The 23,726-nt window shown below is 37.6% G+C and overlaps 1 protein-coding gene across 1 annotated transcript in view; it reads right to left on the bottom strand.

Annotated features, from left to right (window-relative positions):
* The window catches only part of si:dkey-11f4.7 (piezo-type mechanosensitive ion channel component 2), a 42,994-nt gene extending 25,027 nt beyond the window's left edge, over nucleotides 1-17,967 (bottom strand). The window contains exons 1-18 of the mRNA XM_022202488.2: nucleotides 17,741-17,967; nucleotides 15,853-15,948; nucleotides 11,640-11,741; nucleotides 11,405-11,450; nucleotides 10,187-10,346; nucleotides 9,893-10,106; nucleotides 7,739-7,952; nucleotides 6,984-7,149; nucleotides 5,958-6,056; nucleotides 5,717-5,758; nucleotides 5,482-5,614; nucleotides 4,171-4,325; nucleotides 3,348-3,614; nucleotides 2,617-2,725; nucleotides 2,337-2,458; nucleotides 2,013-2,072; nucleotides 357-505; nucleotides 107-271 (exon numbers count right to left, since the gene is read on the bottom strand). Of these exons, the coding sequence (XP_022058180.2) occupies nucleotides 107-271; nucleotides 357-505; nucleotides 2,013-2,072; nucleotides 2,337-2,458; nucleotides 2,617-2,725; nucleotides 3,348-3,614; nucleotides 4,171-4,325; nucleotides 5,482-5,614; nucleotides 5,717-5,758; nucleotides 5,958-6,056; nucleotides 6,984-7,149; nucleotides 7,739-7,952; nucleotides 9,893-10,106; nucleotides 10,187-10,346; nucleotides 11,405-11,450; nucleotides 11,640-11,741; nucleotides 15,853-15,948; nucleotides 17,741-17,804 (2,363 nt within the window). The 5' untranslated portion in view covers nucleotides 17,805-17,967. The remainder of the gene's footprint in view (nucleotides 1-106; nucleotides 272-356; nucleotides 506-2,012; nucleotides 2,073-2,336; nucleotides 2,459-2,616; nucleotides 2,726-3,347; nucleotides 3,615-4,170; nucleotides 4,326-5,481; nucleotides 5,615-5,716; nucleotides 5,759-5,957; nucleotides 6,057-6,983; nucleotides 7,150-7,738; nucleotides 7,953-9,892; nucleotides 10,107-10,186; nucleotides 10,347-11,404; nucleotides 11,451-11,639; nucleotides 11,742-15,852; nucleotides 15,949-17,740) is intronic.
* Nucleotides 17,968-23,726: the final 5,759 nt, after the last annotated feature.

Genomic DNA, 23,726 nt, shown 5'->3' on the forward strand with positions numbered 1-23,726 from the left:
TGCTTCTGCATGTTTGTCTTAATCTTACAGGTCCATGCTTTAGACATAAACTGACAGGATCTTAATCTAAACGTGACGCTTCCTTCACATGTCGTTGCCGTCTCACCTGGAGGCCTGTCTGACAGGTACGTCGTCCAGGTCGGTGAGCATCAGGAAGTCTGCGTTGAAGTAATGCAGCTGGAGGATACAGGCCAATAGGAACGCAGCAGGAAGCAGAATACGAGCAAACAGCTCCACGGTGTCGTAGCGTTCCAAACCCAGGTCCCGAAGTCTACAGAGTCAGACGGTGTTACCTTAAAAACACTCCTAAAACTAACAGAAATATACGAAACAAATGAGCCCATCATGAGACTCACCCTTCCTCCGACATGCCCATGATCTGTCTGAACAGACTGGACACGCTCCTGAACTGGTACATGTAGATGGCGATCAGCACCACCATGGAGTAACCCACCACCACGGCCCAGAAGGTCTTCAGGAGGCGACGCCACACATCGTACCGGGTCTGACAGAACACACACAACGATTCTCTGTACAGTGGTGGAAGAAATGCTTTGGACACCCCATTCCTTTGCATGTTTATTACCTTAAGAATCACTCTTAGGTCTTCAAGTGTACTTTCTTTTAGTCCAATCACAGCCGTAATACAGCTGATGGTTCCTCCATATGTAATTCTAAACTACACAGATGAGACCCCAGACGATTGAATTTCCCTTCAGGGATAAATAAAGTTACAGTATTGTATAAAAACAAACAGCTGTTTATTTTGACCTACTCTAATGAGATAAAACACTGTAAAATACACACTGGAAGAAAAAGTCTGTTAAAAAAGACTGGTTCAAAGTGAGCCAGTCTTTTTTGGTCATTGATAAAAATATACATTTTTCATTTACAATTTTAGCCACATGCACATTAATACTTTTTCCACTGATTTTACTAGTTAACATATTAACAAAACAGGAAAACTCTGTGCAGTAACAGTAAGTTGTTATAAAATGTGCATGTTTTACAGTGTGGTTTTAGCTACATGTTCTGTTTCTCCCTAACCAGCAGCTAAATCCCATCTTCTCCATCATCAATGATGATACTTTGCTCCACCCGTGTCGTATGTAAACCCCCATGGTGCTGCTGATGTTGCCCAAATAACAAACGATGTTGTGTTCTGTGATCTCTGCAGCCATTAGGGCTTCCTGTAAGCGCCTCCTGCCTTCTAAAAGGTCAGCAGAAACATAATACGGAGAAGAAAAACCGGGAAAACGGCAGCAAAAAAACAGCCGTTTATGTGCTTGATAGTCATAATCGATACTTTTAACGGAAAAATAGTCACGATGAGTGGCTCTGTTGTGTTTGTTTGTCCAGAGATTATAGAAGAGCTGCTCAAACATCAGCTGATGATCATTTAGCATCACAGTGTAACATGAACCTGGAATTACAGCAGCTTTGTGTTACACAACGACATGTAAAAACAGATTTCCTTTCCACTTATGGGCCCATAAAATCACATTTCCATCTTCCATCGACCTTATGTACAGTAAATAATCAGAGACTAAACATAAGAGGACTTTTTCTTACCAAAGAGGAACAGAATCACTGTGAGAGATGCAGAACGTCTGATAAGCTACTGCTGCACAGTGGTGCCTAATATTTTGTTAGTTTTAGCTGATATTTTGTTACTTTTAGCTAATATTTTGTTACTTTTAGCTGATAATTTGTTACTTTTAGCTGATGTTTTGTTGTTTTTAGCTAATATTTTGTCATTTTAAGCTATTTTGTTACTTTTAGCTGATATTTTGTTACTTTTAGCTGATGTTTTGTTGTTTTTGCCTAACATTTTGATACTTTTGGTCAACTATTTGCTACTTATCATAGTCCTGTTTATCTATAGTTTTTCTGTACTTTTACTTAACTACTGAGCTGCAGTACTTCCGCTGCTGCTTTAGAGATGCTGTAACTGAAGTTTTGCATCGATCTACTCCATAGGAAAGCGTAAATATTAGTCAGTAATCACTGACCTGGTAGAGAACAACACAGAAGAGGAAGAGGACGATGTAGAGGATTTTGTAGACGACTACCTGATGGAATAAAACATGTCAAGATTAAATCAATTCAGATACAAGGGCTGCTAAATTTTATGGGTTTGACATGCAAAAAAACTCAGTTTTGATACTGCATATTTGTATTTTTTCTTCTCCACCTTCTAAAATAAAATTTCCAAGTATCCACCAAAAGCTACAATACATTAATACATAACAGGACTGAAATTTTAAGTGTATGAACACAAACATTCTAAATAACACCTTTTGTTTTTACATAATTTTGAGTCTGTCATTAGATACCTTTCCAGAGAAGCTGACCACAAAGAACATGGAACAGCAGAAGAGGATCCAGTATTTCACCAGTATCCCCTTCACACCTGAGATCAGCATCGCAACCAGAGGAGACGGCGGACTCTCCTCAGCTGATAGGAGGTAAAAAGGTGAGGAAAGACAGGAAAAGGAAAGCAGGAACAGTAGAATCAGTGGGAGAATGTTGCCATTCACATTGCTCCAAACTACATGTTATTCTTTACAACACAAAGTCACGGCCTTTAGAGAAGGAATCCAGAAAATAAATTACGTGGCGTAACTTTGACGTCATCCAGAGATTCGGCCTTCAAGCTCTGCTCCTCCTGTCGCTCCTTCAGCTGCTGACGAAACATGAGCCAGAAACTGAAGCTGTAGAAAACCTGCAGTGAACAAAACGTAGTACGTCAGGCACAATTTAAATTCAGACTCTCATAAAGATTTGTGTAGCAAATAGAGAGAACTACATCTTCTATTGTACGTATACTAAATCTTTGACAGTCTGACAGAAATTTGTCTGATATATTATGTTTAACGAATATTTTGTTGCTTTTAGAAAATAATTTGTTACTTTAGGCTAATATTTTGTTGAACCTAATATGTTCCTTTTTAATATTTTGTTACTTTTAGTTAAAATTTTGTTACTTTTAGCCATCTATTTACTACTTTCTGCTGATATTTTGTTACTTTCAGCTTATATTTTGTTACTTTTAGTGAAACGTTTGATACTTTTAGCCGATATATTGATACTTTTAGCTGATTTTGTCACTTTTAGCTGATGTTTTGATACTTTTAGCTGATGTTTTGATACTTTGAGCTAATATTCTGATACTTTTAGCCAACTACTTGCTACTTAGCATATTTCTGTAATCATGTTTATCTTATATCTTTTCTACCGCTTGAATTTCTCAGATTTTGAATGGCAGAAAGTATAAAATAAGCAGCTTCCTCTTAGGATCAATAAAATATTTGTGATTCTGATTTGAATCCCTTTCCCTGCCTCACCTTCGCCCCCAGGTGGACGCAGGGTGCCGGGGGATAGCCGTTCAGGTCGAAGTCTTCGATCACGGCGCGGGGTAAACCGGGGTAAAGCTCGGCCCGGTCCAATCGCAGCCCACTCAGGAAGCCCAGAACCACCAGGACGGTGCCGTAGATGGCGAGGAACGGGGCCGACATCATGGCATAGCGCCGGCGGTCCCTCATCATCCAGATGATGCAGGACCAGACGAGCAGCGCGAAGGTCAGCCAGTTGTTGTAGGTGATGCTCCAGATCTTCACATAAACACACATATGTTTTTGTCATTTTGTGTCTTGGTTTTTGTCATTTACTTTCTTGTTTTTTGTCATTTTGTGTCTTGTTTTATTCTCCTGCAAAGCTCCGACTGTTATCTGAATATTTCTCATCTTATTGTTAACTCTCTTTCCTGGCTCATTGGACCTATTCTTTATGACTAAGCAGGGAAGGAAACAAAATCAGTCCACTTACAGGAAAAGCAATGATTCTTCAACCATATTTGCTGTTTCCGACCATTTGATAAATAAAAATGTCCTTTTGCAGGAGTAACTTAAACTGTAATGAACAAATCTGCTTAAAGAAATCAATTACTGCTCATGTCATCAGTTCCTATCACTTTGGAAATGGTAATTCTCCTTAGCTGCTGGCTACAACCTCTTTGGATGAGCCTAAACTTCCTCTCTACCAGAATAATTCTGACTATTACAATCTATGCTGCACCTACAACACTTCTGTTGACCACAGTGATTTTCTGCGTTAGTAATGGTTGTTAAGGTACAAAATCAGAAAAACTTGTTTGCATTTCCACGTTACCATCATGATGATGAGGGCGCTGACGTAGCTGTGTTTCTGCACCAGCCTTCCAAATACAACCAAACCACTCGGACCTGACGGAGGAGGCAACGACTCGGTCTGACTCTGAGGAGCCTCCTCACTCTTCTCTTCTATTTCTCTCTCGCTTTCTGTCTCTGGACACAAAGTGAAAGAAGCAATGAACAGTTTAGCACAGAAGTCAATAAATGAAGCTGGAAATGGTTGTTAAACAAACCGTGTGCAGCTCCACAACGCCTGATATTCCAGCTGCTTCTTAATGGAAAAGTAACACATGCACATGATTGCTCATATATCTGTAGTTTCTGGGCTCGCATACATCATACGACAAGTGTGCAACATCAGTTAGTTCATTTACAATTGCACCATCTCTCAATATTTTGTTACTTTTAGTGAATACTTTGATACTTTTAACTAATATTTTGTGACTTTTAGCAAACTATTGGCTGCTTTTAACTAGTATTTTGTTACTTTTATTCAATGATTTACTTTTAGCTGATATTTTGTTACTTTAGCGAATATTTTGTTACTTGTAGTTGATATTTTGATACTTTTAGGGAGTATTTTGTTACTTTTAGCTAATTTACTACTTATAGTCAATGATTTACTTTTAGCTAATATATTTTATTTTTAGTTAATATTTTGTGACTTTTAGCCAATTAGTTGTTACTTTTAGCTAATCATTTGATACTTTTACCTAATTTTCTACTTATAGCCAACTATTTGCTACTTTTACCAAGTATTTTGTTACTTTTAGTCAATGATTTGTCACTTTTAGCTGATATTTTGTTACTTTTAGGGAATATTTTATGACTTTTAGCTAATTTACAACTTATAGCCAATGATTTGTGACTTTTAGTTAATGTTTTGTTACTTTTAGCTGATATTTTCTCCTCTTTAGCTAATATTTTGTTACTTTAAGCTATAAGCAGTGAATGCACAGTCCTGACAGTGAAGCACACTTAGACAGCCTGTGGATATAAAAAAAAATATCAGCTGACAAGATGACTCCCACTCTGCAGATTGTTGATGAACCCTGTGGGGTATTTTCAAGAGAGAGGCAGAGCTACACAACAACTCCAGCAAAGAGCTGATGAAAAAATTGGACTCTGAAGAATCATCTTACCAAAAATCTGCAACACTGGTATCCTCTATGTTGAGAAGGACTGAATTTGTTTTCAAATGTAAAAGTGGGAACCCAAAATGTTTTAAATCATTTGACATTTAAATGGTACTGCACATGCGTGTGCTCCCTTCTATTGTACGCTGTGTTAGAGGGTTGTGGGTGATTACCGTTGGACGGCGAGTCTTTGCCTTCATAATGTGGTGGAGAGTAACAGTTTGTGTAGCCCGCTCCTCCTAACAAACTGCCCACGTTGCTGCTGTGGACGTCTTGCCAGGAAACTGCAGTCATCAGGATCATTGGCTGAAGAAGGAGAGAACATTAGACTGCAAGTTTAGATCAGAGATGAGAAAAGCGTGTCTCACTTTATTACGAGTCTATAAGAATAAAAATCATGCTGCTCACCTCATCGGGCAGATAGGTTTCTTCATCTGTGCTGCTAAGAAGCTGGAATAAGAGAAAATCCTAATTGATTAAAGGATAATTGAAGGAAAACTGTGACATCAAGCAGTTCAACTTAATCCAGAGCAATCATCAGTAAACAAACAGAAGCTCAGAACTACAATCAGAGGAAAAATACCCTCTGAATATTTATGACTACTAAAGATTCTAATTAAGAATGTAAATATCCGTGTTTGTAGGTTACCTCTTGCTTATCTCCTGAGATGTAAATGACTCTGGAGAAACTCGGAGGAATTTCTGGACTTTCCACGGGACTCTGACACTCCTCATCCTCTGCAATGTCCTGAGAAACAAAACGACTAATTAAAGCAGCATCTGTGTGAAGTGCAGCGGAGTAACGTGTGCTGTAGTAGGAGAAGTTGTACTTGGTAGTGGCGTTTGCAATATTAGTTGTAAATATATGTATTTACTAGTAGAAACAAGTATAATATAGTAATAATTTGTAGAAATTGGCCTCCTTTAACTGTGGTAGTAAAAATACAGAACTTTGTGTACTAAATGCAGAAACATTTACATAAGTCACAGCAACACTATCGTAATATATGAAAAATTAGTTATAGTTGTTAAAGTTAATAGTATATTTACTCAAGTTCTGTACTCGTACTTTGAGTATTTCCTTTTTAAGCATCCACTCTTTTACATTTCAGAGGGAAATATTTTTCGTTCCAGTGCATTCATCTTACAGCTTTAATTACTTTTAGGATAAAGATTTTAGCCAACGGATAACATAAAAACCCACTGCTAAGAATAGTCCAAGGATTTATTTTTGAATTTTGACATCTGACAAAAAGCAGTGAGTAGTCAGGGTCTCGTTTTAGATGTCTGAGTTAACATCTCCACTAAATACAGATTTTTGCCTCTAAACTTCTCACATGGTTTCCACATAAGAATCCTTTTAGATTTATCTGTTGTTCATGTTTATAAAATTGTGTAGAAATGAGTTAAAAGTGGCTCCACCTGCAGCAGCTACAACAGGAACATGCTGCTGAGCTTCACTATTAATGATGTCATTTATCAACTTTGATCAATCAGACGGATCAAACCAGCACTTTTACTTTAATACTTTAACTACATTTTGCCGCTGATGCTTCATAGTGAACTTTTTCCATCCAGAACTTGAAGCATTTCACCATTGCTGTGGATCTAAACACTTCTTAGATGGCTGAGTGTAACGATATTTAAATATTCTGCTTGTGAGAATAACACCCACCTCCTCTGTGATGTGAACCCATTTGTGCAGCAGAGTCACCAGCGTGTAGTAAAGCAGCAGAAGAACCAGAGGGTTGATGAAGTCCGGCCAGCTGACATGAGGATCCAGACCAAGAGAGTGAGGATATGAAGAGCTGGTTCTGATCACTCCGGTCATACCGAACACCCTGGGAGAAGGTGGAGGTAGAAGATGAACAGGAGGAATAAAGGCAGAGAAACAAGCAGAAATGTCAGGATAGTAAAAGGTCATAAAAACAACTGATTCTGTAAATTCAGAAGGCAAAAGTAAAAATGCAAATATTACTGTATAAATAAACTTAGACTGATATTAAGGTGTTTTTCTCTGTTCCACACCAGCCTTCTGGGATCATTTCAACATGTGACTGATGCAGCATGAATCTACATAATAGAAAGTAAATCCAGAACAAATGAAAACATGTTTTCATTTTTTTAGAAGCAGAATCAAAATTGGAATCTGCTGGAGATGCTTTTTCTGTTAAACTTCTTGTCCTTGCATTTGGTGAGTTACAGAAAAAATAGAAGTCAACCATTTTAAAACAAGCACCACATAGTCTATTTTTATTTTTATCTGTATTGTGCTTTAGTGTTTCTTGTCTTTTTCTTAATCATTTTCTATCTCATTGTTGTAGCATTGGAATTCCCCCAGAGATGGATCAATAAAGTTGCTCTTAGCTTATCATATTTTATTCTAGCTTAGCTTAGCTTGCATCAGTCTAATCCTATGTTTTCTTCTACCTGGCGTAGACGTCGTCTGGTGGTACGATCTGCTGGGACAGGGGCAGCTGATAGAGGTACAGAGCCAGCAGGTGTCCTCCACTGAAGATGGCCATCATCACACACAGGGAGCTGAAGAGCAGCATAGTGATGGAGCGACTGAACACCCACCACCAGACCAAGCCGAGAAACGCCCCGAAGTACACTCCAGAGGTGAGGGAGGGCAGCGTGATACCTGGACAAGTATAAACAGCATGACAAGTGAGTCCAAACTTAACTTAATTAAGGGTTGATCTCAAAGTTATCAAAGATCCTAGACTCTCTGGCAGCATACTCTAAGTTCAAAGCAAAAATTATTCCGGTTTTATAGAGAAGTACGGCATAATTACTGCTGCCCGTCTTGTTTAAAAGATTCTCTCTTTATTGATCTCTCAAAGGCATAGGATGCTGCAGTCATGTCTTACTTTTAAAAGGACTTTTCTGCGTTTGTTTAAATGAAAAGTTAAAGAAATGTTAGGAAGGAATACGTGAAAATTGCAAAAGGTGTCCCACAAGGTCCAATCCTGGGTCCTGTGTTATTCACTTTTTATCCAGATGACATTATCTCCTCTGTATCTGGTTGTAATGTACGTCTCTATGCAGATGATACCGCTTTATACTTCTGTGTGTATACCATAAATTCAGCTTGTCAAGCTGGAAGTTACATTAAATAAGCAGAACGTACTTTTTAATGCAGATAAAAGTCACAAAGTAGAAATATCTGAGAATTTGGATCAATGATAAGCTGACTAAATTATGACAATAAGCTTCTTTTACAGGAAAAAAATCATTTCTGCTCATTGTAGAGAAGCAGTTATTGAAAAAACTTTCCTGAAGTACTGCATTAAGGCGTTAATTTATACTCTCACTTCCTTGGACTCTGTTTATTTCTCTGCATTAAGACCTGTGATAGTTTTACCGTTCATCATTGTGAGCTGTCTGTTCAGGTAGGGTGGGCCTCACTTCCTGCTACACACTGGTTTTATTTATTTATAAGGCTCTCACTGTTTTTTTTACCCCCTTACATTACATCATTACTCATAATGTGGGCTCTTATCAAACACTCAGATGGATGATGGATGAAGCTGCAGATGGTTTTACTGAGCTTGGAAAATCCAGTTTTACTCACTGTGGGCCTCTTAACTGGGAATAACCTGCAGAACAGTCTAAACGTTGATTCAGTTCATCCTATTTACTTCTAATTGTTCTTGATTAAGGTGATATATTTGTTTTCAAATCTTAACCTCAGGAACATTAAACCTTCTGCCAAGCATGGTGGTGGAGGTATTATGCTCTGGGGCTGTTTTGGTGGGAGGGGAACCGGTGCTTTACACAAAACAAATGGAATAATGAAGGAGAATAGTCACTTCCAAAATCAGTTTTTGTCTAAATTTCCAATATAGGGCAGAATTTTAGTTGAATTTTGTGGTGATTTTGTGCATTTTTGTGGCCATTTTCAGTCTGTTTATGATCATTTTAGGTGTTTTTGTGGTCATTTTGCAACTTTTTGTAGTTATTTTGTGTGTCTCTCATATTTTGTGTCTTTATATGATAATTATCTGTCTCACTGAGTCATTTTGTATCTTTTTGAGCATTTTTTGGTCATTTTGTTTCTTTGTCAGTGTGTCTCTCTGTGGTCACTTTTGGTCATTATCAGTCTGTTTGTGGTCGTTTTGTCTCTTTTTATAATCATTTTGTGTCTCATTGAGTCATTTTGTGTTTTTCTGTGGTCATTTTAAAGCACAAAATAACAAACTGTATCTGTGTCTGACCAATCACTTTCCACTAAGTTCCCCGTTACAAAAACACCTCTCCAGGAAGTGTGTTAATTCCAGATCACATGACCTGCTCCACATGATGTCATTTCCTCCTGAAGAAAAGACTGGCAAGACTCCAAGGCTTTCTGACTTATTTAATACAAAGTAGTCAACAGGTTTACTACAATATCTTTAGAAATAACTTTCAGTTTAAATTTTACTCAGCTGTATATATAATATTTAGAAGAATCTTTCTCTAAAATACCATGTGGTGTTTGGTTATAGGCGGCCATGTTGGTTTTAGGCCTGAAAACAGCAAAAATGTCAACTATGATACAAAAAGTCCCACATTTCTATATATATTGGTGGTGTTTTGTACCTGCCAGCCCCAGCAGCAGAGTCACCACCACTTTCCCTGCTGTGTTCATGATCGCTGACAGCAGCACCCTCAGTCCAGCTGCGAACACGATGAGCTTCTGGACGAACTGTGGCGGTCCTGTTTGAACCGGCACCGTGGTCACCTCTGAGCTGTCAAAGGACGACCCTTCTGTGTCACTTCCTCCCTCTGATTCTGAGTCAGAGGTTTCCACATCCTGCAAGAACCAAGCAACAATCAGACTGATATCACTGCGTATTATTCACTAAAGCTAGCGTTGGACGTGTGTGTTTTCACCTCGGGGTCAGCAGGAGGGATCCCATTTTCATGGAGGCTGACTTGAGGAGCCGGACGAAGGAGTTTTCTGCACAGCCTCAGTATGGACGTCGATGAGAAGGTCACGCCCACATCTGGAGCCAGGAGGCGCACGATGTTCCCAGCGCTGACCGAGCTGAATCTGGAGAAGCATGAACATCATTAGAAGTCCATGAAAAGATAACACAAATGAATCAGAAGTTTCAACCCTCAATAAGCTGAATTTCATGATGTCTGCTGTCCGAAAAAGAGGAAGTCAGTCAGAAAAGGTTTGGAAAATGGTTTACAATATCATAAAGTAAATACATAAATTAGGGCTGCCAAAATTAAGGCGATAATGTGGATTATTCCATCATCATCTTTAATCTACTTAAAAGTTTTAATGCTGTTAATCAAGCTGCAGAATGACTCAAACTCCCTGAATATAAATTTCTGTAGTTAATAATTTTGTGGTGTCTTGATCTTGAATTTGTATTTTAGAAAACATTCTAGGGTCCTATAACCTTGATATTTAAACTGACCAGGTAAATTTGTATTCTATATATTATTTTACATCAATCAGGTAAATTTATGTGATATAATTTGCAGGATGTTATTCTCATTATTTAATTTATTTTCTGTCTGTCTTCTCTTCTTTCTTCAGTCTGTTTGCTCATGCGAAATGAAACGTGATTAATACAGATTAAAATATGAATGATGTTTAATCGTGATTAATCTAAAGTAATCCACAGAAACCCTATCATTAATCTGATTAAACATTTTAAAGACTGAAACTCAAGACATACCATTTTAGTCAGGTTTTTGATTGATTTGATAGATTTGGTTTATTTATTATTATTCTTAAGACTATTTTTTTATTCCTTGATTTCTCTAGTCATTCACTTTTTTTTACATATTTTAATCTATAGTTTATTACTTCATTTTGTCATCTTTTTTATTTGTAATCATTCATTAACTTCTATTTCTACCTCTATTTTAATAACAGATATTTTTTTATTTGATTTTATTTAGTATTTTCTCACTATGCTTTAACAGTCCTTTTATTTATGATGTTGAAGTGGGGATGGGGGGTCATTTTTGTTGTTTTATTTCTGTTGTCTGTGAAGAACCTTGTGTTGCATTTCATTTGTATGTGAGTGCTTCATAAATAAGTTTGATTGATTTACACGCCACTCAAAGGGATCGAAGTCAGATCCATACCTGACGATGCCGAGGTGGTAGAGGACGTCCTCCCAGACACCACTAACTGTTAAAAGCAGAAAAACGGTCATCAAGCTAAAAACAGAACTGGTAAAGGCTTTATAGGTAGCAGTCATTTCTTGTTGCATACATCGTTGGTTTTCCTTCTTTCACAGTTACAGTGTTTCTAGTCATCTTTGAGGTCTGCTCTTAGGAGCAGCGACCTTTTATTTTATCCTCAGAAGTGTGTTTTTACCGTGTTTAGGGATGTAGGCGAAGGGGATCTGCATGAAGCACTGCAGGGCCAGGAAGGTCACACTGGTATAGATGATGGACAGCAGGAACTGGCCTGTTTTACCTGAAGAGAGCCGCAAACAGAAAATATATTCATTCAGAACAAACTGGATGCAGAACCAAAGCTGGTCCTGTGAAGGCCGGTACGATCCGGAACGTTAGCAACCTTCAGAACTCACCTTAAAGTGGCAAGTAGCTGGGCAATGAAATTAAAATAAGGTTACGATACGAAACGGTGAGCTTTTTTAATCCCAAAATGGGGAAATTTGCATTATTACAGCAGTAAAGTGGACAGTGCAAACATTTAAGATATATTAGTAGAAAAATAAGCCAAAAATATACAAATACAATACCATCCAAAAGTCTGGGCTCACTTAGAAATGTCCTTATTGTTGAAAGAAAAGCAGTTTCTCCAGTGAAGATCACATGAAATGAATGATAAATCCAGTCTAGACATAGTTAATGTGGTAAATGACTATTGTAACTGTAAACAGCTGATTTTTAATGGAATATCTCCATAGGGGTACAGAGGAACATTTCCAGCAACCATCACTCCTGTGTTCTAATGCTACATTGTGTTAGCTAATGGTGCAGAAAGGCTCATCGATGGTTAGAAAACCCTTGTGCAGTTATGTTAGCACATGGATAAAAGAGGGAGTTTTCATGGAGAACATGGAATTGTCTGGATGACCCCAGACTGTTGAACGATACTGTATTCTGAAGCATTTTGGACAATTCTTGAGTCATTTTTAAGGTATTTTGGACCAGTTTAGAGTCAGATTTGACATTTTTCCCCTGTTTTCTGGTGAATTTGGATTGTTTTTTTGTAATTTTGGATGAGTTTTCAATCAGTTTACACAAGTGTTGAGTTATTTTGGACAAATTCTGAGTCATTGTGGATGATTTTGGAGCCATTTTAGATCATTTATGAGACAGTTTGGAGATTCTTTAGTCATTTTGGACGAGTACTGAATCCTTTTGGACAACACTGGCATCATTTTACACAACCTGGACAGGTTTTAATTTCTTTTGGACCATTTTTGAGATGTTTCAATCAAGTTATTATCATTTTAGACAAACGGTGAGTCGTTATGGACAAATTTGAAGCCATTTTGGACCATTTGAAAGTAGTTAGGGCCTGTTTCAAGGTAATCTGAACCACTTTGGAGTTATTTTGGGCAATTATTTAATCATTGAGGACAATTCTGACTCATTCTGAGCAAGTCATTTTAGCCACTTTGGACAGGATTGAAGTTATTTTGGACATTTTGGAAACTTTTTGACTGATTCTGGACAAGTTTTAGTCATTTAGATTTTTTCTTTTTTGGGGTGTCATTTGAGATCATTTTAGAGGAAACCTAGAGGGGTTTGGACAATTTTGGACAATTTTAAGTTGTTTTAGACACATTTCTATCATGTTGGACAAACACTACTGTTCAATGAGTCTGGAGTCACTTAGAAATGTCCTTATTTTTGAAAGAAAAGCACATTTTTTTCAATGAAGATCACATTTAATGAATGATAAATCCAGTAATGGAAAACATGGAACTGTCAGGGTGAACCCAAACTTTCAAACTTTACTGTAAGTACTAGTTTAGAATTTCCAGAGTCCCCTGAATGTTTCTTTCTAATCTCCGTCTGGACGTTGACTCCAGAATAATCAGCAGTTCGAGACTTGGTGCATTAGTCGCTGACGTGGCTCAACATTCGCTGAGGCAGCAAATGTGTTGTTGATGTTCACAATTTTTACTAAAAGCATTGTTTCACTTAAACCTCTCAGGGTCCCAGTGTGGAAGTTAACATAATCACACACACACACTCTCCAGTATGGATATATGCATAAAAATACATGATGCACACACAATATATCCACAGGCTTCACCACTTAGTCCACGGAGAGCAGGATCATATTAGGGATGAGGATAACTGGGAATCCAGCAGGCTTTCAAAGACAGACTGAAAGCCAAACGGTTTTTAGATGGAGGTGAAAGGGGAAGAAGAGACGCTGTCAGAATGCTGACATCACATCTTTTAATTCCTCGCTGTAATTACCAGGTTATGTATAATTGATCTGACCGTTCCAGCCGCTTCCCCTTTACAAAGTGCTTAGAGGGGAGGGGTGCAGATGCTTTAATTCATCAGGACGCTCTGATCAATACACACAGGCCAAACACACACTTTATCTAACTCCAAATACTCATGCTTTACCTCACATCAGATTTTGACAGTTTAAAAGTTTATATTAAACTTTATTCTGTCCATATGCATTTAGAAAGCATTCAACTTTCCCTCCTGATATTTTTTGAGCAAATCTCATTCTAAACTGTGACAGATCTTCAAAAAATAAAGAAGAAATCAGCGCTCTGCCAAGGCTGTTCATTCCCCCATATGTCATTGTCAGAAATGCAGCATTTTTTAAATTAATTATTGATGATCAGAAATCAAAATGACCTGTTCTGAGTACAGGCGTGTTCTGCATGTGTACGTTACGTATGGATACCGGATCACATGACCTAAATATGTAACTGATGGGACTCAGAAACACCCCCACAGTTTAATCAGTTGTTCCTTGGATCATTTCTGATGGATAAGTCCTGATAAGTCCTCAGAGGTGGATCTGTAGTAGGATCACAATCAGCTGATGTAGTGCTCACTGGTTGTCATGGTTACAGTGACGCCGTGCCGCTATCTGGCAACAATACAGAAATCTTTAACAAATCTCTACATTTGTCCAAATTTATTAGAAATTTGCCCAGAACTTGCTCAAAAAAATCCTCTTTTCCTGTTCACAAGCTGTCCAAAACGAGTCAAACATCTAGGATGGCTTAAAAGGGTTCCAAAAATGACGAAAGATAATAAAAACATCCATCCTCTATACACCGCTTTATCCTCATTAGGGTCGCGGGGGGAGCTGGAGCCTATCCCAGCTGACTCGGGCGAAGGCAGGGGACACCCAGGACAGGTCGCCAGTCTGTCGCAGGGCTACATATACAGACGAACACTCACACTCACATTCACACCTATGGGCAATTTAGAATACTCAATTAACCTCAGCATATTTTTGGACTGTGGGAGGAAGCCGGAGTACCCGGAGAAAACCCACGCATGCTCAGGGAGAACATGCAAACTCCATGCAGAAAGATCCCAGGCCCACTAATAAAAACATGCCCAAAATTATTCAAATTTGACCTCATACAATGAATGTGTTCTCTAAATGTTGTCAAAACTTGTCAAAAACTTACCTGAAATATGTACAGAATGACTAGAAGTTACTCAAATTCGACCAGAACTTGCTCAAAAAATCCTCCTTAACTGTTTAAAATTTGCCCAAAATGAGTTAATGGTCTAGGATGGCTGAGAAAGATTTTAAAAAATACTAAAAATGGGTCCAAAATGACTTTAAAATGTCTTTAAAGTATTAAGGATTTCTTTAAAAAGTAGGAATTATTCCCAGTTACAGTTTTCTAAACATTGGTGGTCCTCAGAGGTGGATTTGTAGTAGAATCACAATCAGCTGATGTAGTGTTCACTGGTTGTCATGGTTACAGTGATGCTGTGCTGCTATCTGACAATGATACAGAAATCTTTAACTAATCCATGGATCCAGACTAAAAGCTGCATCACTGCCAGAATCTGATCTCTTGGTCCTTGAGTCATTTCTGAGCTTCACTGACAGAGTAATAAATGATCTGACTGAGATCTTCTGGGATTTTTTCTTACTTTTAGCGTGTGGAGTCCAAACACAGATGCATGCTGTTATCAGGATTATTTAAAAGACTCATTTGATATGTGGAGACATATCAGAGAAAATGAAACTTTCATTTTAGGATTTATGCTAATGTAGTTTTGTTACACAGTGCAAAAGACATTTCTGAGTTCTCTCACCTTCTAGTCGTATTTACCTTTGTGTTGCAGACTGTTTAAAATTAATGATTATTATTTCAATCCTCTCCGAGATTAAATCTTTTGCTCTTCGTTTCCATAATGCAGGAAACCACTTCTAGTCTCTGTTCCAGAATAATTCCCTTTTGGTGGAATAATTAGATTTTAATGTGACCATCTTCAAATTCATAAAACATAACCGACTGGAATTTAGACGTGCATCAAGTTAAATCCTGACTTTCACACTCTGTAACAGAATCAGGGTGAAGACGTGATGAATAAATCCTAAATACCTTTCATGGTGGCCAGACTGGGGTTCGGCAGCAGCGGCAAGATGAGCAGAAACACAAAGTAGACCACCGACAGGCCATTGTAGCGGAACAAAGACGCTAAAAACCAGAGAAACATGATTCATGTGTTTGATAGAAACTCATTAATCAATCACTTCACCTGTCCAGAGAAAATAGGTTATTGTACGTAATAAAGAGGAACTCATTGCTGGTCCTGTGATCCTTCTAGAGAGTAAGAAATTTCATTATTCTGGATGTTTGTTAACTTAAAAACTCATAATTCTGTGCATGTAAATTGCCAAGGGTTACGTTTAACAATAAGAAACACAGAAAAAATGTTATTAAAAACTGCTCAGATCCTCCATACGATCTACTGAATGATTTAAACTAGTCATCTGTCCTTTGTCCGTTGTGACAAAGAATTTATTTTTAATTATCAACCACCATAAGGATCCTTAGTGTCAGTGCACTTTTTGTTTTTCATAGTGTATGTTTATTCCCTTTTAATTCAGTCAATATTTGTTAAATCCTTCTAAAATCTTCCAAAAATGTCAAAATCTTTTAAAAAGTTTCAGTGGCACGGAACAACACTCAGCTGCAGAAAACCTCACATTGTTCACACTGTAAGGACTATAAAGTAAAATATATATTTAGTTATTTAAAAGCATCACAGAAGCAGCAGAGAACAGCAAATGATCATCGCCTGCTGCAACAAACGTGCATCTTAGGAGTAAATGAAACAGAAGTTAAGCGTTAAGTCACAGAAGTTACAGAAAATAATGCTCAGATGATTAAAAATGATGCCTGTCAGCGTTCAGCCTTTCTATCCCAGCCTGACAGAACAGGACTTCTCTTTAAACAGAGAAATAACCTCATAAAAACATTTATTAATCACTAAGACTAGATTCTTGTTTTTTATTTTCTAAACACAACATTTAAAAAGTCATTGAAGAGACATGCTCCTAACACTGAGCTGAATGCACGGCTGTGAGATGTTTTTCAAATACATCAAATTCACTGATTTAGATCAACTATTTATAATAATAACTTTATTTCTACAGCAGTCTTAAGAGCAGCATTCACTTTAAAACATGCAACACAGAGACAAACGAGATATGGGAGACAAATCAGAGCAGTCAGTTAAATTAACAGTAAAAATGATAATAAACTGAATGAATAATTATCTAGATCAGCACTCAGAACAAACAAAGGAACTAGGCAGTTTGAAAATTAAAGAATAAGATTGGGGGTTAAAGTTTTTATTAGAGAGGAACCAGGCAGCTAAAAGTCAAATAAAACCAGAGAGAACATGTAAATATACTGGATGTAATACACTAATTAAACCTCACATAAAACACATTTAACTTGCAAACATTCATTTGATGGCTTGAGTTGACAGAAGATTGTTCTTAATTGCATCAACTTAATATTGTGAGTAATTTAAAGTCAAATTTCTCCATTTGTTGGATGAAAAATGAATTCAAGTTGAGGTAATTTCATGAAATTGGCTTAAAAACTGATTTTTTATTCACCTGGAGTTCAAGATTTCAGGTGTGCTGTCTGATATTAGCACAGCTGAACAGCTAACACTGGGAACTAGATTTTATTTAATTGTCCCGTAACTTAGTCTGGCTTGTTGGATGAACATAATTTCATTAGAAGTTGTCAAAAACATTGATGCAAACTGTGACGTTAAATATATGTTTTCCAGAGCGGATGCAGCTTTACAGCATCTCATCATAACGATACTAACAGCTCCAATATTCACCCAGAAATTAAAATTTGCGACTGCACATTTGACAGATATCACACAGAGGACCACTGCAGCTGAAATGTCATTTCTATCAAGAACATTCATGTAAATGTAAAAATGAAAGCTGCTCCTACTCACCCAGCAGCAGCAGCAGAGGCAGACATAAGTTATAGAGGAGCCCCACCACCAGGTCTCCTGCCATGTCCTCTGCTGTGTGTCTCCTTCACACACTTTCACCCTCTAAATATCCACGCAGAAGTCGTACAAATGTGGAGGGAAACCTGCTCACACATTCTCTGCTGCCTCTGGTCAGAACATCCTGAGACACAGCAGCAAAAACACGCAAAACGTACTTTTAGAGCACAGAAACCTGGACTCAGTGCTGTGTGAGGATGATGATTTGCTCTTTGCTGGTGTCTCTGTCACACCCTCCTCCTCTCTCCCCCTCTCCCTCCCAGACATAATGGGCTGTAACCCAACGTCTCTGCTACTACGCTCATATGGAAGCTAATCTCACTCAGGAGAATATCTGCTGTCATTACTTCACTGCTTCCACCATCACAGAAATGCAAAGAAACAGGAGCAGCTTCACGTTGTACACCACTTTATTTTTCAGTGTTTCTTCACATATTTCTGTATCTCTCTTCGCCTTCATTCATGCTTTGCTCTGAAACATCTCTCTCCCTGAAACTACGACGACTGAAACTCGTCTTTCTGTCGTATGGGATGATCCCTCGGCTCTGTTTGTTTCCGTCAGGCTGGCTCATCATATTTGCACTGAGGGGTGAAGGGAAGTGTATCTAATATTAATGGCTGTGAGGCCATTAAAGAGCTGGTGTGACTACAGAGGAATGATCAATGCAGCGGCTCAGACTCTCAGTAGAATCAACTTTGGTCCAAATATAAGAGAGAGATTTGGGGAAAATCCATCCCGGTGTTTTTACAAAAACAAACAGAAAAAAACTGCAGAAACAGCAGCCTGTGTGAGTGAGTGGAAGGGATGTTAGAGGCGTGAGAGATGAATAAACCACTTTATTAGGATGTAATTAGCAGTGACAGATACTTGAACACAGTTATGCATCACATTACTGTAAGTTTAGAGGCTCTACTGTGAGTTTAGGGAAGAAAACTGAAACAAAAATTATACAAACCAAGAGCCACATGCAAACCTGTTCTACTAACCACAAAAACATTCATGCTGGATTAATGTGCAAATAAAAAACTCACTTTTTTAGAGTTTATGTAGGAATGTTTGCATGCATCGGTTTGTTTTTTGCCATTCATTGTCCACTGTAGGAAGTGTCAGGTCTTTGGTTTTGAACAGTTTATTTCATTCTCTTTTCTTTTGTCATGGTTTGTTTTACTTCCCGTCTTTTCCTTGTGACTCCCTGATTTTTTTCCACCTGTTTCCAGTTGTTTCATTCTATTTAGTCTTGTGTTTGTCCCTCCTGTCCTTTGCCAGTCTACCAGTTTCCTGCACATTCCTCATCTGGTTTTCTGACTTTGGACCATACACTGTAAAAACAACAAAAAAGTTGTTTTTAACAGTACGATTCCAGCAGCTGTGGTCGTCAGAACGCTACCGTAACATTATGGTAAATATTTTCTACATTTACGGTAAAGAAATGTGTTGATATTGTCGATTTTAGGGTTAAAAAAAAGTGCTTCATTCCGTATTTTACTGTAAAAAAAAGTTTTAGCCTTTAAAAACTTGAAAATTTACATGAAAATACCATATAAAATAAAATTTGTGTAACTTATTATAAATATTACAGCATTTTTCCATCATCAGCACAACAGTTACTGCATTTAAAATTAAATATGTGTATTTTTTAGCAAGAATTACAGTTAAAGCTGTCAGAAATATTGAAGACTTAACAATGAATTTATATAGAATTCTGTTAGCTGCATGAGGGAAATGATTTTTTTAACACAGTGGTGGCAGCTTTGGTTTTACAAAACACTGAATAACCACCGTGGAGGAGGCAAAAACTGAATCTGCTTTCTTCAGGATGCTGGAACATCCCAAAATAACCATGACGACCACACAGTCTGATGGTCCCAGCCTCATTAACTAAGACCAAACTGCACCAATAAGTTGGTTGTGTTGCTTTTTTACGGCCAAACAAACCTTCTGACTCAATGAGAGCTTGAAAAAAAGCTCAATTACTTCTCAGCAGCGAGTCTAAATTGATGTGACGAGAATGAGTGCTGAGTGGGCAGCAGTGTTTCATGACAGAGCAGTTCAGCAGAGATGTGAGCGGACGTCCTTTAAAAGGGTAGTTTGTGCTTACAGATTTATGAGTCAGAGGGTGAAAAGGTGAAGAAGAAAACTGTTCGCAAGTTCTCCAGAAAAGCTTTGGTTTAGTTTTAGGATCAGAATGATTTGTTCCCAGCTTGTGTGCACGAGGAAGTACAGACACATTTACCACATTATTTATTCTGTTCGGCATAACTACGGAGACATTACAAAGTCCTATCTCACTGATTTTGGTGAGTTTTTAGCCAGTATGTCTCACATCATCTCCTCTAAACATCTCAGACACACTAACTAACCATGTATTTGGCCTCCAACAAACAAGTCTTCAGGCTGTCCTTCACCTGAACAATTCTGCCAAAATCAGGAGCTTCCGTTTCAGAGTGATGCTGAAAAACTAGTCCACGTATCTGTTGCTTCTGCGCTGAACTACTCCTGATCATCAGAATGTCCCAAAAACTCTCTGAAAGCTTCATATGGTGGTCATACAGTCAAAGCAATAATAGAGTGTAACAGGTCGGAGATAAGCACAGTTCATCGTATCTGTGTCGGTTTATAGAGCCTATATCTAACAACTTTTATCTGCCTCTTGTGTTGAAATGGGAAACTGAGTGATGAACAGTCTTCATGTGATGTGTGCAAAATTAGTGAGTGAAAAAAGTTTGTAAAGTTCCGCAGAAGAATGGAGGCATTTTTGAAAGTTTAAATTCAAACACGTTTTGTATTAACAGGTTCATAATAAAATATAACACAACAAAAAAGCTAAATTTGCATCTTCACACACCATCTTACACTACAAACATGAGCCCTCGTGTCGTCCTGCGTGTCAGATTGATACGTTTTAAAGTTTGAAAATGTGGAAAAGAATATGTATGATGATGATGATGATGGTGGTGATGATGAGGAGGATAATGATGATGATGATGATGGTGATGAGGATGATGATGATGGTGATGATGATGATGAGGATGATAATGATGATGATGATGGTGATGAGGAGGAGGAGGAGGATAATGATGATGATGAGGATGATGATGATGATGGTGGTGATGATGATGAGGATAATGATGATGGTGATGATGATGGTGATGAGGATGATGATGATGGTGATGATGATGATGGTCGTGATGATGATGAGGAGGATGATAATGATGATGGTGATGAGGATGATGATGATGAGGATGATGATGATGAGGAGGAGGATAATGATGATGATGAGGATGATGATGATGATAATGATGATGAAGATGAGGATGATGATGATGAGGAGGAGGATGAGGATGATGATGGTGAGGATGATGATGATGATGGTGAGGATGATGATGATGATGATGTGATGATGATGATGGTGGTGATGATGAGGAGGAGGATGATAATGATGATGGTGATGAGGATGATGATGATGAGGATGATGATGATGAGGAGGAGGATAATGATGATGATGATGAGGATGATGATGAGGATGATGATGATGGTGATGATGATGATGGTCGTGATGATGAGGAGGAGGATGATAATGATGATGGTGATGAGGATGATGATGATGAGGATGATGATGATGAGGAGGAGGATAATGATGATGATGATGAGGATGATGATGAGGATGATGATGATGATAATGATGATGAAGATGAGGATGATGATGATGAGGAGGAGGATGATGATGATGATGGTGAGGATGATGATGATGATGGTGAGGATGATGATGATGATGATGTGATGATGATGATGGTGGTGATGATGGTGATGATGATGATGATGGTGATGATGAGGATGATGAGGATGAGGATGAGGATGAGGATGATTTGTCCTACAGACCAAAGCGCAGCAGCTCAGCAGGAACTCTCTTCTGAAGCTCACCACAAAACCCAGAGGACACATTCTAGTCATCTCAGAGAGCTTTTCTCTGTTCATGTTGCAGAGCCCATCCACACTGCTTTCTTTCCTCGGTATTTATCTGTGTGGAATCTGAATGTTCAGCAAGTAAAGTGTAAAAAAGAAAAAAGTGAATTAATTTATAGAAATTTTGGTTTGACTCAACAACAAACAGATTTGTTTCTGTTTTTATATAATCACAAACATTTACATGCGTTAACTTGTTCAAATCTGTTATTTACTTTAGTACCTCAGTACACTTGCAGGCATTGCTTTCCACCTTTATATTCAAGTCTGATTGTAGGTTTTTTTCCCTCCAGTAATGTATAATACTTATATCTGACTGCTTTTTGACTTGGCACTGCATTTCTTATGTCATTTTAGTTTTCCGGGCGATACCAAATATATAGAATTTCGTTTGGGAATATTAAAGTTGAATGTTTTATTATCTTGTGCTATAATTCAGACAAAAACAGAGGTAAATATAATTATGTACTCCTACATTTGACTAATATTTTAACAATGTGATTAGACTGAAAGGTAAATTATTTTTAAAGTATTTCCTGCAGATTTCACCTCAAAGTGTTCCCTTTAACATTTCAGAGACTAAACTATAAGTTCAGCCAGTTTTACTTTTTTACAGCTATTTCAGAAAATACCTTTAAATCAAATATTTAACTTTATAAATCCTGAAATGAATAATAAATATGCAGTAAAGAAATGAAGCCAACCCTGCAGATCAGAGTTAGAATACTGCTGCCCCCTAGCGTTCAACATCACTAACAGCAATACAGCAGGTTAAGCCAATAGCAGCAATTTAATCGATAACTAATCATATGTTGTTTAGAATGTCATTTAAAATTTACTAAATATGTTAAAATCTGGTGATATTCATATTCTAAAACATTATTTATTAATTAACTGATTTCTACAACCAAAACAGCTCCTCATAAGTTCTGTCTGCATGCAAACATTTCATCAATAGAACTTTTTAAAAAAAAGATTAATGATGCTATGAACATTTTAATGGTGGCCTGAATATCTAACTAGAGCTAAATCTACTTATTTTTGTTTCAATCTTTGGATTTTGAGATGAACACTAAGAGTTTGTGTCATCCACAACCAGACGATGGTGTTTCTGCACAACTAAGATACAGAATGAATGTGATTGGACATTTTAGGCATTTTTAGTTTCACAAACATTTGATTCTTGTCATTGTGCAGCAGACTGAAGTGCTCTGCTTACATTTTCCAGTAAACCCTTAAAGCGTGTTAGTGTGTAAACTCTTCAGCATGCAGAGGCTCAGCGGCTCTTCCTGGTTTCAGGCTCTAATTTTGTAGTCTGAACATCCTTCCTGTATCAACATGAGTCTCCTCCAGGTGCTGCTGTTTCCTCCTCAGTCTGATGAACTGGAATTAGACCAGTTTGTTTGTGTTCCCTCCTGTTCTTCACCACCAACCCAAAACATGCAGGGATGGAGGTCTGACATGTTTACGCACCGGTGCTGTAACCAAAGTACAGCTAATGATTATTGTCATAGTCGATCGATCTGTTCATGAATTTCTCATTTTGGACTACGTTTCTGCAATTATAGATCATTTTCAATTCATTTTGGACAATTTTCTTGTCAATTTCAACAGATTTCATGTCAGTTTGGATCGTTTCTCGTCATTCTGGATCATTTTTGTGTCTTTGGAATCATTTTCAAGTAATTTAGGACAAATCATGTACTTTTGGAATAATTTTCTGCAATTATGAATCATTTTCAAGTCATTCTGGACGGATCAATATATAATTACTGGACTTTTTGTATCATAGTTGACATTTTAGTGATATCCAGTCATTTTTAAATTATTTTCTAAATAATTTACATAGATAGATAGATAGATAGATAGATAGATAGATAGATCCGTCCAGAATGACTTATAAATGATCCATAATTACAGAAAATGTGTCTAGAATGACATGAAATTTGTCCTAAATGACTTGAA

The sequence above is a fragment of the Acanthochromis polyacanthus genome, chromosome 6 (assembly GCF_021347895.1).
Source record: "Acanthochromis polyacanthus isolate Apoly-LR-REF ecotype Palm Island chromosome 6, KAUST_Apoly_ChrSc, whole genome shotgun sequence".
Lineage (NCBI taxonomy): Eukaryota > Metazoa > Chordata > Actinopteri > Pomacentridae > Acanthochromis > Acanthochromis polyacanthus.